We start from the raw sequence: 19,806 nt of genomic DNA, 5'->3' as shown, positions 1-19,806 counted from the left end.
GGTCACACAAAAAAATGGGTAAATGTAAAAATAGCGCAAAACCTAACAAGATTTAAATTATTGCTAATATATGCATTTGATGGCAATTTAAAATCGTTTGACTCATTTTGCAGCAATCTCCTTATGGAACAGATGATCTCTCTCATGAAAAATACACTTGAGCCCCTGTTTCTCAACACGTTGCATTCTCAGTAAAACAATCTACTAACCTCTATACATCTTTTAATACCAGTTTCGAGAGTCGCATTTCATTAAAAATGATCACTGGACTGATTTAAAAACATGAACACATTTTGTTTTGTAAAAATAGATTTACAAGACTTTCCTAAGTGTCGTAATCTCACCTCGATTCGCAACCTGAACTAGTTTTGCAGAAAGCGAAACGAGCCAACATAGTTCAAATTCCTTGAGCAGAAAAACTAGCACAAACCCAATTCAGCTGCGCTCAGCCTCCACAAGCAAAGAACGGAGTTTTCTATATACAATTATGTAATTTGCTGTCCTTGTGCCCCTGAAGCATTTCAAAGTTTTTACCTTTAAAAACATATGTTCAACTTTGACAAGACAACTTTTAAGCGTTGGAGTGATTTTGAGTGTTAAAAGGGGCCAACGACGACCTCGCTCTATTCCCCAAGAAATAACGGGTCAACAACTATTGAGCCTATACAAAACACGCTCACATAGATTTGCCCAACAAACATTTTTGTCCCCCGGGGCCTTTATAGTTTTACCTGGGGACAACTATCGACGAACGGTTGTATCAATGATTTCTGATCAGCCCGATCAATATAGCTTGGCGTGCAAGCTTTAGAAATTCCAAAGCAGATGCTCCTCCAGTATGACTCCTGATTTGCTAAGAACTTCTGAGGCAGACGACCTCTACGTAAACTGTTTCCTTTATCCAACCTACCGTTTCATTCTGGGATTCACAGGCTCACTTCGATTGACAGTTGTGACTTCAACATCATCCTCATCTCTGTCATTGTTGTCATCTTCATCTGCCATCGGAACATCGAAAATGAGGCTGGCGTATTCATCACAGGATACAACTGCATGTCTCAAGTACTCACTGATAAAATCTGCATCGTCATAACAGGCCATAATAATCAATATTTACCAAATAGCGTTATTACGAAACCCGATCTTTTAATGCAAGACCATACAACCTAAAAATGATCTACTTGACTTTTCCGGTACTGATACACAGAACCATCATAAACTCAGCTGGCTTAATTATTTCAGATACCATTAGATATTTTGAGAAAAATAACTATTCGAGCAGTCATTAATTCCATTTATTTTCCTTTTCTCTATAAATAGCTAGTAACATTGTCTCAAGGAACAGGAATTAAGTCGGATAATAACCAAACTTAGCAACACAGCAGCAGGGAGAAGCATTTCATGTCTTAAACTGATTAAAGAAATTTCTAAACTCGAATAATTAATCGAAATTAGTTGATTATCCAGGGCTAGCGTAGAGTAAAAGCACTGTCCACGAGAAATTGCAGCAAAATGGCAAAGTACTAAAACGGCATCCACCAAAGATACCGGAGGAAGAACGGACACTATCACGGATTACCCGTATCGGCTATTTTAGAAGCCGATACACTGTCGTCTACTTTTCTGATTCTTGAGCTGTATCGACATCGACATTAAGAACTGCTGTTGTAAATATGATTGAAGGGCCCACTGACATACATCACATCTTTACTTGCAAAAAAACTACCCACAAATACTTCAATATCATCGACCTGCGGGAGCGCCCAGTTGAGATAGCAAACTGAATGAACTTTATCAGTCCAATACGAGTTAACACCCTTCCTTGCTCTTTTCTCACAAGAATCCCCGCTCTTAATCCACATATCGCAGACCACGGCGTTGATGCAGAAAACTCACCGCATCAAGGCCACATTTGGAAAGGCAATCACCAACTGATATCACTATTATTATTAACCTACCACTACCTACTCAAAATAAAGCGACTATGTAACCAGGTGAGAACGTCAAACCCAAATCCCCCTAACATTACAAGATGAACGCAGTTCTGTCTAGCAGCTACACAAAAACAACAAACAACAGTAGCGTAGAGAACTTACCTTATTGCCTAGTGTAGGTTCAAGTCCCCATAGTTATTACCCCAGGAAATAACAGCAAGTTGTGGTGCTTCTCACTCAATGTCGAAAAATAACTAACAAACAAAGCATGACAACAATTTATTAAATACTCAAACTGCAGAAAACTTGTGGGAAAAAATTATTTGAAATATTCAAGGAGCTCCTTGTTTACTGACAAAACCTTGAAGGTGGAAAATTGAATTGAAATACGTCAAAGGAAAAGAAGGCTCGCATAAATCTGTGCAGAGCACCTTCTAGGAAATAGAACTTAAAACGACGAAAATGCTTAAGTTTCTGTAGCTGTTTCATCCCTGAAGTTTTTCATTAACCGTGTACAACATGCAATACCACTATGTCAAAAAAATTACTGTTTATAATGTCTCTAAAAATGGATCTGGTTTGCTGTTTCATCTCACTATCAGCTGTTTCTACTATCAAGGAGTAATCAATCATTTTACAAATTGTAAATAATCTAATATATTGTATTCTATAACTCAGCCTCGTTTAAACTTTTAAAAATTAGGACCCTGTATTGACTGAAATAATTACTTTTTGTAGAAAACTGAAAAGGGAGGCTCGCTAATGTGGCTCTATATGCCTAACCTATCATCAAACATTTGATCAAAGAGAAAAGCTGCTGATCTCTATTCAAAACAAAGACTTTTTGATAATTTATAATATGATAAGCTCTCGAGAACTAAAAAATCATACAATTGCGATTACATAGTAATATCTTAAATCCATTGTCATATAGTTGTCAATGATCCTTTCAAGACTTCATAACGAAAGTCAACAATCAAACTGTTTATCTGTTTTCGCTACAGAAATGTGCTCATTCCTGAAGTTGTGAATACCTGACACAAAAAAATCAGTGAACTAAACATCTCTTTTGCAGCACCAAAATATATGAAAATGCAGAACAACCATTAGAAAGAAAGTTAAAAAATAATTAGGGGCAATCGAGCGACAACAAAAGAAAATTGGTTCAATTCAGTTCCAATTTTGACATAAAATTTAAAATGAGAAAACAGTGATCCCTCGACAGCGTGAGGAACGTCAATAAAACTGTGAGTTGACGTAGGACAACATATCTGTTTTGAAATATTATAACAAGCTGGAAAGCAAACTGGAAAGCGTCCCTCTTTCCCAGCTTCTCAAGATCTCGGAATGTGATGTACTAGAAAAAGTATCCATCAGAAAAAGTGAGGAAATAAGAGTCAAAATTTACCAGCTATTGAAACTAAGCAAACTGACTAACTAGTGTTCTCAGCAGCCATATCTTACTACATTCACATATACTCTACAAGTTCTTAGGTTCTCAAAATTTATCGAAAGAGGCAAGATTATGGGAGTTCAAAAAATGAAAAATTAAAAAGAATTGAATGATTATAGTAAGAGAATTCAAAATTGACCAAGAGAACATTTAAAGCACACTGATGACATGACAAATTTTCGCTGCCTGTAGATTGAATAAAGAATATTTGCTGTTAAAAATTAACCAATTTCGCCCTAAAATACTCGTTGAAAGCGCACTGGATGAAAGGTATGTTTGATCTGCCTAATAAGAAAAATTCAGAAAAATTGCTGTTTAATTTTGATTACTGCTCATATCCACTACTTTAAAAAAGTTTTTAGTGGAAACTAAATTGTGTTTTTTTAAGCGTTGAGCTACAAACAACACGTAGGCATCCAGGATATAACTACGTTTCCAAGTCTAATATGCCCCACCTAATTTTAGGCTGCTGGTTACATCAGAAATTCAAAGTTGTACGATCAGCAGGCTTTTAAACTATTGGCGAGGTTAGAGGGGCAAATTACTATTGTTTGATTATGGGTGGCAAATATATGTAGTAAATTAACTTATATATATAGTGCAAATTACCGCCAAAGCTTGATCGAGATGTGTGAAATTAGCTCGAAGTTAGCGCGTGTGCTTTCTCACTATTAATTTTGAAGTCATGCTGAAACCCCTCCTTTAAATCTAGGTTTCACCAAACATATATGTACGGAATTGAGAATTAGAATATTTTCAGGCATGTTTTCTGTTTTCAAATAAGACAGTTCAAGTTTCTGGTTTTCTACCAGTTCTCGCAAAAAGTGCAATTCTATGGCAAAGTGTTTAGTTTTTCCACGCTACATAGAATGCTTACTAAGGGCAATAAAACCCTGATTATCCACAAAAACTTTCAAAAGTAATCTACAGAAAATTCCTAAGTCCTCTAGAATCCCACTTAGGTGGATAGCTTCCTTACTCAATTTAATAACAGAGTCAAACTCTGCTTCAGCAGTTGATGTTGCTACAGTCCTTTGGGGCTTACAATCCCAACTTATTTCTCCAGACGAATCACTTAACTTAAACAAAAACCTGAAGTACTCCTGCTATCTATATTCCCTGCCTAATCAGCATCAGAAAATCCAGGACCTGAGTCTTACGGAAAGTTTAAGGTTTTAATCATTGTTCCTCTTAAGTATCTAAGAACACGCTTGGGCGCTTTCCAATGAACGTCTTCAGAATTTTCAACGAACGAATTTAGAGCATTAGCAGCAAACCAAAAATCGGGTCTACTTGACAAAGCTATATAGTTAAGACGATCTATCAAACATCGGAAATTGGTTTATCTCATTGTAAGTTGATCTTCACTCCCCTCCTGAGGACACTCGTTTTCTGAAAGTTAGAAATTTTCCTCTTATGGCGTACCAATTGGCTTACATTCGTTCATTTTGAAATTTTCTAAAAAATTTTCAATGTATTTCTCTAGGCCAATTTTTATTTTAATTCCTCTCAAAATTCATTCCTAAGAACCACTTCAAATCTGAATAATCACGAATTTTGAACTGTTTAGGAACTTCAGTATAAAACCAATCACAAAATTTTTGAGAAAGGCCACAAACTATTAGATCATCTACCCACTACATCATCAATTGGAGCAATTAAGTAAGCAGTTTTTATGTCCATTTGTTTTAATCAATAACCGCTAGAAATAGCCAGATATGAAAATTATAATGGTTGAAAATTTTGTGGTAGGTGAGTGAGTCTCAAATAAAAATCTTTTTCAAAAACTTGGCAAAAAAGTTTTGCAACAAAACGATAGCGACATATTTCACCATCAAGATCAAAATTGAAAGCAAAATTCCATCTACCTCCTACTGGTTTTTCATCACTTTTCACTAAGGACCAAAAATTGTTTTCAACCAAAGAGTATTCACTCCCCATTGCTTTGGACCAATTTGGGTTTTGCAAAACCTCAACAATTTTTGGAAGCAGAAGATCGATCGCGAGTTGACTCAAAAAAGAAACTTCATTTGAAACGTTATCAATGGCTTCGACTAACTGTTGTATTTTCGAATGTTTGAAGTAGAATTCATTTTCATAAATTCTTGCGTTACGCGACTTCCGAATCGTCAGTTCTTCTTTTACGTCTTCAAACCCAATCAAATAACACTTACTATTATCAGAATTTGAAAGAAAAATTCCTTTTTTTTGAGGTGCGATCTAGTTTTTTGCGAAATGGTTTTTCAATATGCATAGATGCCAAACAACCAAAAAGTTTAACAAGACAAATTCGGTTTTTCGTTGTACATCATTTTCATTTCAAAAGGAGTTTTCTCAGGAGCTGAATGCAAAAGCATGTTTTCGACGTAAAAAGCCATGTTCAAAGCAGATGTCAATATTTTTTTATCCAAGCAAGCGCTATCCAAGAAACAGGAAACCATACTAACAGAAGTTCCCCATTTTTCGTTCAATTTTTCTATTTTCCTGTGTATAATATGGAGCAGAGCTTTCAAAACGAATTCCTTGGTTCTTACAATAGCGCTTAAACTCATTTGAAATGTATTCTCCCTCTCCATCAGCAACTAAAGCTCCTAGTTTTCCAAGATCAGCACAAAACTGTTTAAACTTACCCAAGACCTCATCTCTTGTTTTCATAAAATTAACTTTTGAGAAACGACTGAAACTATCTACAAATCCAATGGCATAACAAGGGCCATCAATAGCTTCGGGATAATTATTTTCTAAGACATCTGTATGCACAATGTCCAAAATTTCTCCCCACCCTTCTCATGCAATCCTTTGGAAGAGACTGTTTTTTTCACTTATTCAACTCACAATTTTCATAACACTGAATTTTTCAATCACCTACTTTCATACCCTCAACAAATTCTGGCAAGCGTTTCAAATCGAAAAGTTGTTATTTTTGCATGACACATTTGTAAACTGTCAACATTGAAGCAACTTTCATTAGAAAACGGATAAGTTTTCCACACAAACAATCCATTTTCAACTTCAAAAGGTTACGAGCCTTTATTTAAAACAAGTTTGAATTTTTCAATGAAGAAACAAACACCCGCCTCACTATGTTTTGAAACAGAAATTAGGTTTTTAGAGTTATCAGGTACGAATAAAGTATCTTATAAAACAAAATGTTTCAATTCATCAATGCTATTCTTAGGGAAAAACTCAATATCCCCTTTTCCCTATATTGAAGAGTGCGTTTTGTGGGCATTGTGGTTAAAATGATAGCGACATATTTCACCATCATGATCAAAATTGAAAGCAAAATTCCATCTACCTCCTACTGGTTTTTCATCACTTTTCACTAAGGACCAAAAATTGTTTTCAACCAAAGAGTATTCACTCCCCATTGCTTTGGACCAATTTGGGTTTTGCAAAACCTCAACAATTTTTGGAAGCAGAAGATCGATCGCGAGTTGACTCAAAAAAGAAACTTCATTTGAAACGTTATCAATGGCTTCGACTAACTGTTGTATTTTCGAATGTTTGAAGTAGAATTCATTTTCATAAATTCTTGCGTTACGCGACTTCCGAATCGTCAGTTCTTCTTTTACGTCTTCAAACCCAATCAAATAACACTTACTATTATCAGAATTTGAAAGAAAAATTCCTTTTTTTGAGGTGTGATCTATTTTTTTGCGAAATGGTTCGGTTTTTCATTAAAAATAAATTCGGCTTTTCATTGTACATCATTTCAAAACGTGTTTTCTCAAGAGCTGAATGCAAAAGCATGTTTTCGACGTAAAAAGCCATGTTCAAAGATGTCAATATTTTTTATCCAAGCAAGCGCTATCCAAGAAACAGGAAACCATACTAACAGAAGTTCCCCATTTTTCGTTCAATTTTTCTATTTTCCTGTGTATAATATGGAGCAGAGCTTTCAAAACGAATTCCTTGGTTCTTACAATAGCGCTTAAACTCATTTGAAATGTATTCTCCCTCTCCATCAGCAACTAAAGCTCCTAGTTTTCCAAGATCAGCACAAAACTGTTTAAACTTACCCAAGACCTCATCTCTTGTTTTCATAAAATTAACTTTTGAGAAACGACTGAAACTGTCTACAAATCCAATGGCATAACAAGGGCCATCAACAGCTTCGGGATAAATTTTTTCTAAGACATCTGTAAGCACAATGTCCAAAACTTCTTTCACTCTTTTCAAGCAATCCTTTGGAAGAGCCGGTTTTTTTTTACTTATGCAACTCACAAACTTCATAACAATCAATTTTTCAGTCATCTACTTTTATACCGTCAACAAATTCTGGCAAGGGTTTCAAATAAAAAAGTTGTTATTTTTCCATGCCACATTTGTAAACTGTCACCATTGAAGCAACTTTCATTAGAACACGGATAAGTTTTCCACACAAACATTCCATTTTCAACTTCAAACCTAACGAGCCTTTATTTAAAACAAGTTTGAATTTTTCAATGAACAAACAAACACCCGCCTCACTATGTTTTGAAACAGAAATTAGGTTTTTAGAGTTATCAGGTACGAATAAAGTATCTTTTAAAACAAATTGTTTCAATTCATCATTGCTATTCTTCAGGAAAAACCCAACAACCCCTTTTTCTCAATATTGAAGAGTGCGTTTTGTTGGCATTGTGAACTATGCCAGAAAAATTTTCATCCAGGTTAGCAAAAGTATCATGTAGTTTGTGGCGCCAGAATCAATGATAAAATCTTGATGTTCAACACAATTCTCACTCACGAAAAAGCTAAAACTTTCCTCTTCTTGTTCTTCCAAAACTTAAATTTTGACTTTCTCTTGAATTATTTTTTTTTGTTCAGTTGTCATCGCATGGGATTCAAATTTTTTTAGTAAAACAATTTTTGGCAAAATGTCTAAATTTTTTGCGCTTAATACGTTATTTGTATTCAGATTTTTCGTTGTTAGCTTCCAGTATTTGTGCACGACAAAGTCTTGCAATATGCCCCCTCTTTTGACTATTAAAACCAGTTCGACCATTGGCAAAGGGATTCTGATTTATGTGTTTCTTTCGTTGTGTTTCTCACATTCAAAAATAACCGAATCACATTTAATTTCATCCAAGGTTTTAACTTGACCATATTTTACAAGAGTACAAAGACTTTCAAATTCACGCGAAGTCCCTTCAAAAGCACCGAGACAAACAGTTCCTTCACTTTTTGAATCATCAACTTCGGAAACGGTTAACTACATGTCTTCGAACTTCAAAACATGCCTCAAACTGTTCAAAAAATAGCCTTCTTCTTTACCGCTAAAGAAAAGATCATCAATCGTTTTGCTATTCAAGTTTAAAGTGGCGAATTCTTATTTTGTGTTTGCAAAATTTTAACTGAATATTTGAACGTTCAACAAAGTTAAAAATTCAAAGTTCAAAAAATAATTGCACAATTTCAAACAAACAACTGATACCACCAAAATAAAGAACACCAAACAAGTCTGTACTTATTTAGACCTTGCACAAATATGAGCGAATTTTAAAACCAAAAACTTTTCTTTAACAAAACAACTTAATTTTAAAAGCAAAAATTAACTTAGATGTTGAAAACACACAAAAATGAACTTATCTTAAATGCAAAACTATTGACAACTAGACAGTCTTCATTTATGAAACTTTTCCACTTTTAAACTTTTTTACTAACAAAGCAGAGCCTGTAAAAATTTATCGTTAGTGATTTTTTAAAGAACGCAGTGCTTAATCAGAAATTCTGTCTGCTTAGTATAAAAGATTACCCATTTTGTTTGAGAATTTAGTATCCTGGACAAAATTGGAGTGGACATTGACCTATCACTGCTTCCCCCACTGTGACTAAGCACGATGAGGACGGATACAGCAGAGAACACTAACTTAAACATGGGCCAACGTTCTCAATATTCTTCAAGCAAGCCTTCTATACATCACGTTTTACCAAGCTTTTATTATGCTCAACATTGAAGCAACTTTCATTAGAACACGGATAAGTTTTCCACACAAACAATCCATTTTCAAATTCACAAGGTAACGAGCCTTTATTTAAACAAGTTTGAATTTTTCAATGAAGAATCAAACACCCGTCTCCCTATGTTTTGAAACAGAAATTAGGTTTTTAGAGTTATCAGGTACGAATAAAGTATCTTTTAAAACAAATTGTTTCAATTCATCATTGCTATTCTTAGGGAAAAACCCAACATCCCCTTTTCTTAATATTGAAGAGTGCGTTTCGTTGGCATTGTGAACTACGCCAGAAAAAATTTCATCGAGGTTAGCAAAAGTATCATGTAGTTTGTGGTGCCAGAGTCAATAATAAAATCTCGATGTTCAACACAATTCTCACTCAAGAAAAAGCTAAAACTTTCCTCTTCTTGTTCTTCCAAAACTTAAAATTTGACTTTCGAATCATTTTTTTGTTCAATTGTCATCGCATGGGATTCAAATTTCTTCTTAGTAAAACAATTTTTGGCAAAATGTCCAAATTTTTTGCGCTTAAAACATGTTATTTGTATTCAGACTTTTCATTGTTAGCTTCCAGTATTTGTGCACAACAAAGTCTTGCAATATGCCCCCTCTTTTGACTATTAAAACCAGTCCGACCATTGGCAAAAAAAGGGCTTGATTTATGTGTTTCTTTTGTTGTGTTTCTCACAATCAAAATTAACCAAATCACATTTAATTTCATCCAAAGTTTTATCTTGACCTAATTTTACAAGAGTACAAAAACTTTCAAATTCACAAGGAAGTCCCTTCAAAAGTACCGAGACAAACAGTTCCTTCACTTTTTGAATCATCAACTTCGGAAACGGTTAACTACATGTCTTCGAACTTCAAGACATGCCTCAAACTGTTCAGAAAAATAGCCTTCTTCTTTACCGCTAAAGAAAAGATTATCAATCGTTTTGCTATTCAAGTTTAAAGTGGCGAACTCTTATTTTGTGTTAGAAAAATTTTAACTGAGAATTTGAACGTTCAACAAAGTTAAAAATTCAAAGTTCAAAAAATAATTGCACAATTTCAAACAAACAACTGATACCACCAAAATAAAGAACACCAAACAAGTCTTTACTTATTTAGACTTTGCACAATTATGAGCGAATTTTAAAAACAAAAACTTTTCTTTAACAAAACAACTTAATTTTAAAAGCAAAAATTAACTTAGACGTTGAAAACACACAAAAATGAACTTAATTTAAATGCAAAACTATTGACGACTAGACAGTCTTCATTTATGAAACTTTTCCACTTTTAAAACTTTTTAATAACAAAGCAGAGCCTGCAAAAATTTATCGTTAAAGTGATTTTTTAAAAAACGCAGTGCTTAATGAGAAATTCTGTCTGCTTAGTATAAAAGATTACCCATTTTGTTTGAGAATTTAGTATCCTGGACAAAATTGGAGTGGAAATTGACCTATCACTGCTTCCCCCACTGTGACTAATCACGATGAGGAAGGATACAGCAGAGAACACTAACTTAAACATGGGCCAACGTTCTCAACATTCTTCAAGCAAGCCTTCTATACATCATGTTTTACCAAGCTTTTATTATGCTCAATCATATTGTAGGTTGGCATATGTTTCAAATGTTGTACACAATGTTACATGCCCTGCAGGGACTGTAATTTCAAACTCAAAATCGCGTTTTGAAAAATTCAATCTATTCTACAGATAGATTTAGTCTTTTGAGAAATGGGGACTCTTTTAATCGACCCTTCTTTGTTTCAAACGACCGTTTTTTTGTTAAATTACGAGTGACTTTCAAACACCCATAATCAAATTTTGGCGCGCAATGGAATCTTCAGGTTTATAAATATCAAACAAAATTAATTTAAAAAACCAAAAGTTTCAAAAGTTTAACTCTCTCTGTCTCACTGTCTTCTTCTCTCTCTCTCTCTCTGTGTGTGTGTCTTTATCATTCTCCCTTCTTCTCTTTCTCTGTCTTTGTCTCTGAAGTAAAGTCCCTTTCGACCAGGACACCTTCTCCTTTTGCCACTGTCTTCTTTTGTCTTGTGTCTCACGTGTCAGTTTTCTGGGCCCATAACCAATTGACGAGTTTAGAGGGTCACAAAGAAAAACGCAGCAGCTTGCAAGTTTAATTTACTTTTGTTTGATTATGGGGCGCAAATATATGTAATAAATCAGCTTATATAAATAGTGCAAATTACCCGCCAAAGCTTCATCTGGATGTGTGAAACTAGCTCAAAGTTAGCGCATGCGCTTTCTCACTTTTAACTTTTGAAGTCATGCTGAAATAAACAATTGAAATGACCGCGTCGGAAAACACTCAAACTTACTGAAAAGGCAAATGATACAGTTTTTAGACTGTTCCCATCCATTGTTTATGAACAAATCTACAATACGTTTTCAGTTTTGAAAGAAATCGTTCAAAGTCATATTATTTCGAGAACATTCTGTGCCGAAGCATTTAATTGACAAAAAAAATAAATAACAGACTTTGGAAAGTTCAAAACCATAGCTAGCAGATATCAAGAAAAAACTGCAATAGGGCGATGATGTTGAGTCCGAAAATACCAATGGCAAGACTGGGACCTGAAAAAAGATCTATATGATGAGACCTATAAGAACGGGAGCTGAGAAATACGGGAAAAATCCGTTTTTCTATTTGACTTGGCAATTATCTAGACTAAATTACACTTACATGTAATAAATCTTGTCTCAAATCACCTTCAATTAGATTGATAATTCCTCAATTGAAATCTACGCCTCTTATTTAGTCAGCAAAAGTCACTTTGATAGGTAGCTTACGTGAGATCAAAAAGTATCAATCCAAATAAAAAAGTCCGAATACATCACGCATGCAATTCAGTCCAACAATTTCATGAACAAAGGCTGATTTAAAGTGAGCATGGCATCAAAGTGCTCAGAGAATGCAAAAAAAAACAAACTGAGTTTGAATACATCACACATGCAATTCAGTCCAACATTTTCATGAACAAAGGCTGATTTGAAGTGAGCATGGCGTCAGAGAGCACCAAAAAAATTATGAACAAAACTCCTCACTGTTTCTTATCATTCCATGATTTAATTCAGGGAAATCAACTCGTAAGCCTATCGTGGTTTTGGTGGTGGACCCTCCTTTTGGCAGGATCTAATTACTCCATACCTCAGGTATTTAGCCCAAAAGACCTTCGAGGGCATATATGCAATTTCTCTGGTTATCAGTGAGAAAGTCATTGTTAGACTCCCGCTTTAGAGCTCGTGCTCGCCCAGGGCATCGGCACGGGGGTGTATTTTCGGGCTTTGGAGCATCCAGTCTCTCCACCACGCTTCGCTTGGCTTCTTCTATGTGACCAATTGTGTACTCTAGAACACTGAAATTGTGGAGTTTCCTATAAATTTTATGTCTTTGAGGAGAACGGGCAACTAAACATCTCTGTGCTATCAGCTTTCACTGTTTCCATATCATTGGGAACACTATCAACCTGGGCTGGGGATACCTCATTTGTGATTGAGCGTTTTCATTCAAAAGTTTCATCAACCAGGGCTGCGCTACCCTAATCTAGGATTGTGCGCTAAGGGCGAACACTTCTGATGTGCCTTGCCTACCAGGCTACCGTCTTGCAGGTCTTATTGCACCCAGTCAATGGGCATTGAAAGAGTGGTTTAATCGATGTAGTCACTTTCTTTATCTTGATCCGTAGAATTACAAGTCAGACCCTGACCGTTCCTCACATGACGCTGGCAGCATTTCCTTATTCGTAATGAACCTCACGTGATCCTCCCTTTGGCCGAAGCCTTAAGTTTTTAGTCATCAAACCTTTAAGAGAATGAAAATTCCAAGCCATGAAGACCAGAGTATAGGTGCGACGGCCATCTAGGGTCTAGCTCTTTGAGGAGTTGAGTCCCATGAGCCTCAAGTCTCCCTGAAACCATCTTTCGGGACACAGCAGCACATGTGTTGTCTGGACCAAACATGTAGTGTAGTCAACCTATCATTTTGGCTCTGCAATCACCGTTGAAACACTACACTGTGATGTTATTTCTGTGACTATTACTATATCTGTCTTGCCTGGACATTACACAGTATTTCATTTCAGATAATTGTGCGCAGGCAGGGATCACACAGTTTTCTCTTCGACTACTCATCAACTTTCAGTTACTACAGTGTAGCAGTCGTCCAAAACCCCTCATCCCAACCATACTAGCCTGTGTTCGTTGCTTGCTATTAAGGGTTTCAGGCCGATTAGAGTCCACAGAGACTTTAATTGAAGTCTAGCCAAATCACTAACGAAATGATCAAAATTCATCTACTAGTCTCGATTTAACTTTCGTTACTTTCGTTGATTTTCGGTCAGTAAGACCATGCTTCGCTCATTTGAGACATTTCCAACAGGTACAAGTCGCCAACACATGACCACAAGAGCCACTTTTATATAAAATGCCCCGCCAACGACAACTCTTGTACTCTTCGTTCAAGTACGCTATTCCAAGCTCTGACTCAACTCCATTCCAGGTGTTTGCCTGCGCTGATGAGCATCGGACTGGCAGGAATTTGAGCAGAGTTTGTTTTGAGTCCAAGGTGGCTTGCTAAGGGCACATTCTCCAGACTATCCTCTTAGCTAACTACCGCCAACTGAGCTGTTAGCAGTTACCCAGGGGCACCGCGTGGAGGTTACGGCTCACGTCTACAGCTTGCATTACCTACCCTCCTCTGAAGGTGTTCGTCTCAGCGATGTGATTCCATGTCACCTAAGAAGCCTCTCGTAATAAGTCTGACACCCATGATGTCTACGTATACGGCAAAAACCGGCAAAGATTCTTCCGTATTTGGACAACAGTTAAAACAAAGAAGCTTCAAAACTTCAAAACTGCATGCAGAAATTGTCCAAAGATAAATTTAAAGGTAACAAAAGCACACAAGCCAGCTAAAAACAAGCAAATTTTTCATAGAAAATTCAGCAGCAGTTAGAAACAAAACATACCCGGCAGATTTCCGGAACATAGCCTCCGTTGATTCGCATAACCAAGATTGGGATTGAAAGAGAAAAACTAATGAAAAAAACGATTTTTTTACCCAAACAAATTTAAAAAGCGGACTATTTTGATGTCATTTTGGAGCTGAACATACGACTGTTTCGTAGTGAGACGACACGGGGGCTAGTATCAACACCAATAAGCACTAGAGATGGTAACTAAGAACAAAGTTCGAGTAATGAGCATCTAAAATTGGGTTTTATGGGTTTATCCTGCTTCTATTTCTGATTTCATTTTTTGACACTGACTCTGTTGAATTTGAATTGCATTGCTGATCAACTTCCGTCTAAAAACACTTTTAGCAGAATGAGAAAAGAGTCAAACTAGCCTAGAGAAGTCAAAAAGATTTCACGCAAAATGTTGAACAAGCTGTGAACTAAGGTAAAGCGAAAATTTTTTATTCGACGAAGTAAAAAAAGTAGGATCGCTATCATAGCCGGCTAAAAAGCTGAGGCAGCCATTGACAAATTCATGAGTCGTCCCAAAACACCCAGCAATCCGTTTTGTTTAAACAAAATTTATTTTGGAGGGAGAGCAATTGAAATCACGCAAAAATCAAGTGCTTGAAGAAGTTACTTGAGAAGTCTACTCTAAAAGAAAAGCGCTAAACGTTCCAGCGATAAATTTGCATAAAAAAGACACTTTTACAATTGCTTCTCAGTCGAGAGCAATTAACAATTTTTGAGCACTTTTCTCCCTTGCTTTTGCCAAATCATTTTTGATTAATCTACATTGATCGGACGTCGGACAAATTGCTTCCATGACAGGCTGGGAATTTTTTCGGGTGGGGGGTGTAGATAAAACTTTATGGGAGAAGATCTGACAGAAGGGGCTTCGAACCCTCGCACTCCGGCGTATAGTCTGAAACATAACTCACACCACTATCAGGTCCTTGTGATTTCTTAATTTCTGAAAAGACCAATTTAGGTCACGCAAAAAACGAAGTCAAGCGTAAAAGTCAGTCCAGAAGTGAAATTAAAAAATAAATTACAGAAAAAAGCGATCAAGCTAAAATTTTGCATTAAAAACACACGCTTACAAAAAGTGCTTCAAACTTCGCTCGAGAGCAATTAATAAAGTTACAGACATCAGTGAAGGAAAGCTGAACTGAATACAAAAAACCTGAAAGTTTCATCAATGAAATATTGTCATTCTGGATATATGAAAATTTTTATATGGTTTTAAATAAGTGATGCTTTGGTAATCGAAGAAACCGATAAATATATATCGCAACCTAAAAATAATTAAGACAATTTACAATCGGGAAAATGGCATATTGTTCTGATCTCTAAGAAAGTAATAGCAAAGAACTCGGAAAAAATTGAATACATCAAATATTTAACAAGTTTCTGATTGCCTTGTTGATTTCAGTAAGATTTGACCTCACCTTACCGTGCATTTTTAGAATGATTGCTATCTGTCAAGGATAACTTTGCTATAATTCCCAAAATTCATCGGCTAATTCAACTATGCTTCTCCACAAGAAAAAATTTGAAAAAACAGAATATAAACCGACTAATGTCGGAAGACTTGCACTCGAACGACAGGTGAGGCAATTTGATTCAGGGACTATAGCCTAGATAATTTTTTCTTTATGGGTGCAAAAACTATTGACCACGCCGGTATTCGAACCATGGAGCTCCCGATCCCCCACCAAAACTTGATGTTGACGCACTTGATGTTGACATCGGGAAAAAAAGAAGATAAATTAATCTAATTTTCTTTCAATGTCAAAAGTATTCTAAATTGGCGCGCAGCTTCAATTGGAATCTAAAATTATACTCAATTCAGCTTCTAAACTGAAAGCTAATAGGCTTAATGCCAATGCCAGCTAGCAAACACACTTAGCTTTGATAACCTAATTCTCAATGAATTAATGATCGGGCTTAATCGAATTATTCCGTCTCTTTTGATTTTGATCTTCTGACTTTGACAGTATTCACCACATTGCGTAATTGAATTCGTGAAAGAATTTAATATCCATTCAGTTGAAACATTGACTGAGGTAAGCCAGAAATCAAACGTGAAAATAGTGATGTAAAACTGACATACAATTCAAAGAATTTGACTTAAAAACTAGATCCAGAACGGACTAAAGAAATCAGATCAAAAACATCAAAAAAAACAAAATCAAAGTCAAAAAGCTGCATGCGAACAAAAACCACCAACAAGAAATGGAAATTTGGTTCAAACAAAAAACTAGGCCTAGGATGAACAGAATTGATTGCGAAAACCATTTGAAAAAATCCGATCCAAAAAATCTAAAAAGTCAAAGCGAATTTGCCGCATGTGAAAAAATCACTAGCAAGAAAGCCAATTTTTGTTCCTACACCGTTTTCTCACTCTGAAATTGGAGTTAAAAAAAATTTTACGCCGCAATAACCACTCGCTTTTTGCTTCAATTCCTGTTTCGGCGTGACCAAAATCACCACTCCAATTTGACTTCAAAAATCCTGAAAATGTGTGAACAGACCATAAGACAGCGCGCACAATACAATTCAAATTCTTTGAATTGTAAAAAGGAGAGCGCCTAAATAATAGCCGTTGAGAGGCTTACAACGGCTATTAATCACTAAAAAATGAAGAATGAAATCGTGTAAAAGTCACTTCAGAAATCAAAACATACCCGACAGATTGCCGGAAAAAAGCCGCCGTTGATTCCAATAAGCATGATTGGGATTGAAAGAATAGAAGATATTGAAAAAAAGATTTTTGTACAAAAACATTTTTTAAGTCCGATTTATTTTGATGGCATTTCGTAGTTGAACATAACGTACTTCTGTTTCTTAGAGAGAGGCTACAGGGGCTAGTATCAATACCAATAAGCATTAGAGATGGTAACTAAGACTTATAGGAACGACGTTCAAATAGCGGGCATCCAAAATTGGGCTTTATGGGCTTATCCTGTTTCTGACTTCAATTTTTTATACTGACTCTGTTCATTTTGAATTGCTTTGCTGAGCAACTGATGTTCAAAATCACTTTTAGCAGAAGGAGAGAAGAGAGAAACTAGCCTAGAGAAGTCAAAGATATCACGCAAAATGTTGAAAAAGCGGCAAAATGAGGTAAAGCGAAACACTTTTTTATTCGACGAAGTAAAAAACATAGCAGGACGTCCAATTCAAAGAATTTTCACTGACTAAACAGAAAAACTAGACCTACAATGGACTATGAGTGAATTGAGAAAACCATTTTAAAAAAATCAGATAAAAAAAATAAGAAAACAGAAAATCAATGTCAAAATGCCGCATGTGAACAAAAAAACCACTAGCGAGAAATGAAAATTTAATTCAAACGAAAAACTAGCACTAGAATGAGCTGTGAATGGATTGGGAAAACCATTTAGAAAAATATCCGATCCAAAAAATCGAAACAACAGTAAACATTAGAGTGAAATTGCCGCATGTAAACAAAAAACCACTACCGAGAAACCGAATTTTTGTTCAAACACCGTTTTCTCACTACTTCAAAATTAGAGCGAAAAATTTACGCCGCAAAACCACTCGCTTTTTCGCTCCATTTCCTGTTTCGGCGTGACCAAAATCACTACTCCAATTTGACTTCAAAAATCATGAAAATGTGTGAAGATCTTAAAAAAAAATAGCCGGAAGAATTCCGGAAGCGACTCGAAGTCTCAAAAATTCACAAAGAAGCTAAGAAGCTGAAGCCATTTCCTTTTGTATTAAACCATTAACTCACCGGGTCTGATCTAAAAATTGGTTAAATTTAAACCATTGTCACCAAGAGAAACGAAATGCAGCAAAATTTTATTTTGAGAAAGTTTCGTAACAAAAAAAAACTCCACATCTAGGATGATCAAAAAACCGATAGGCTTAAAAAAACCTGACAGGGCTATCAATTGTCCTAAGATAGTTCATGATTCTAACCTCAAAAGAACTGCGAAAGCGCACTGCAGATAAAAAGCTTAAACTAGGTTAAATTTTTCAAAAAAGAATGCTCACATTTAAGAATCAGAGAACCGCTGCAATTAATTTCTAATCAATGCAAAAAGACAAAAAAAGCACATACTTCTTCCTTGTTGTATATATCCTAGACAATATGATTTCTAATAATTCGAAAGTTCAATGGATAATAGAAAAGACAAGCAACAGAATATTCAAAGGCAAAAAATTGCTTAAAAACACTACCAAGGCCCAAAAAAAATGCAATGGATAGTAATACGTAGAAATGTAGGAAGAAGCGTACGAGCAAACTCCCAGGATTGCCTTATGTTGAATTAAATCGAACCACAGAGAGGACGAACATCTAAGAAAACTCGAAATCATTCAACTCTTTAGAAACTGAAAAAATCAAAATAACGAATATAAAAGTAGGTGCCAGAACAAAACTAAATTGATACAAACTAGAATGTGAAGAATATGGTCTCAATGTAAAGAAAACCGAAACAAAAAGACTAATTCTTGATTTAAAAATCAAATTAAATTTAAAAATCAAATTAAAAATCAAATTAAATTAAAAAATTAAATTAAATTTAAAAATCAAATTAAAAAAATTAAGAACATTTCCTTTTTCAGCAGTCGAGACATAGAAAAGACAACGAGTCATCCGAGACAAAAATCAATCCTCCTGAACAGAACAAAAGAAAAGCAGAATTCAAACAAAAAACAATGGATCATTTTGCAAAAAAAATGTCAAAATATTTTGAAGACCGTATTGTAGAGAAAAATTTTAACTGATTTTCAAAAACTTAACGCCAAAAGAAGATTGCATTTTTATTCAAACGAAATTAAAGTCACTCATGTTGCACAAAAAGACTATTTCTAGTAATTAATAGCAAAATACAAACAAAAAACAGTGTACAATTTTATACAACAAAATTACATCAAGGTAGAAAGAGGCATTGAGTATATGAATTATGGAAGGTAAGTTACCGTATTAACTGATTGATGACAAAAAGACAGCTAAACGATCCAAAAATACAGATAATAGAAAAAAGCCAAAAATTACTTAAAAAAATCAAGAAATATGTGCCAATTTTGAACTTGAAACCCAATTTCGGGCTATGCAAAAACCTGTGGTATCAATTCCCGAGGTTTACATTTCAATATAGCATCGAATAAAAATTATATCTAAAAAAAACCAAATTACAAGAAAAACTGGGTCACTTAGACGAAAAAACGTCTAAAAACGGTTATCTATATGTGCCATTCAGTCAAAAACCACTGTTGAAAGTCAAAAAGTCATTCACAAAACGCAGCGCATGATCATAAAACTTCTCTCGCTCAGAAAAATTAGTTCACACGGCAATTTTACTCACTTTAGCTTTTAGGTCAAAACATCGTCTGAACGAATAGTACTTCCGGTAAAAAAAAACCTTAAGAAAACCAATACTCCTCTTCGAATCGTAATAAAAAAGACAGCGCCCCAATACAATTCAAATTCTTTGAATTGTAAAAAAAAATAGGAGCGCTATAATAGCCAGCTG

The 19,806-nt window shown here is 35.3% G+C and overlaps 2 protein-coding genes across 2 annotated transcripts in view; one reads left to right on the top strand and one right to left on the bottom strand.

The window, feature by feature from the left end:
• LOC142336372 (uncharacterized) overlaps positions 1-1,171 on the bottom strand; it is a 91,450-nt gene extending 90,279 nt beyond the window's left edge. Inside the window, exon 1 of the mRNA XM_075385153.1 lies at positions 911-1,171. Coding sequence (XP_075241268.1) covers positions 911-1,101 — 191 coding nt within the window. The 5' untranslated portion in view covers positions 1,102-1,171. The remainder of the gene's footprint in view (positions 1-910) is intronic.
• Positions 1-19,806, top strand: part of LOC142336375 (translationally-controlled tumor protein homolog) — a 318,382-nt gene that overhangs the window by 123,120 nt on the left and 175,456 nt on the right. The window lies entirely within an intron of this gene.

This window comes from Convolutriloba macropyga, chromosome 3 (assembly GCF_964194025.1).
Source record: "Convolutriloba macropyga chromosome 3, txConMacr16.3, whole genome shotgun sequence".
Lineage (NCBI taxonomy): Eukaryota > Metazoa > Xenacoelomorpha > Acoela > Convolutidae > Convolutriloba > Convolutriloba macropyga.
The sequence above is the reverse complement of the archived record's forward strand: the minus strand, read 5'-3'. Positions and strand labels throughout refer to the sequence as shown.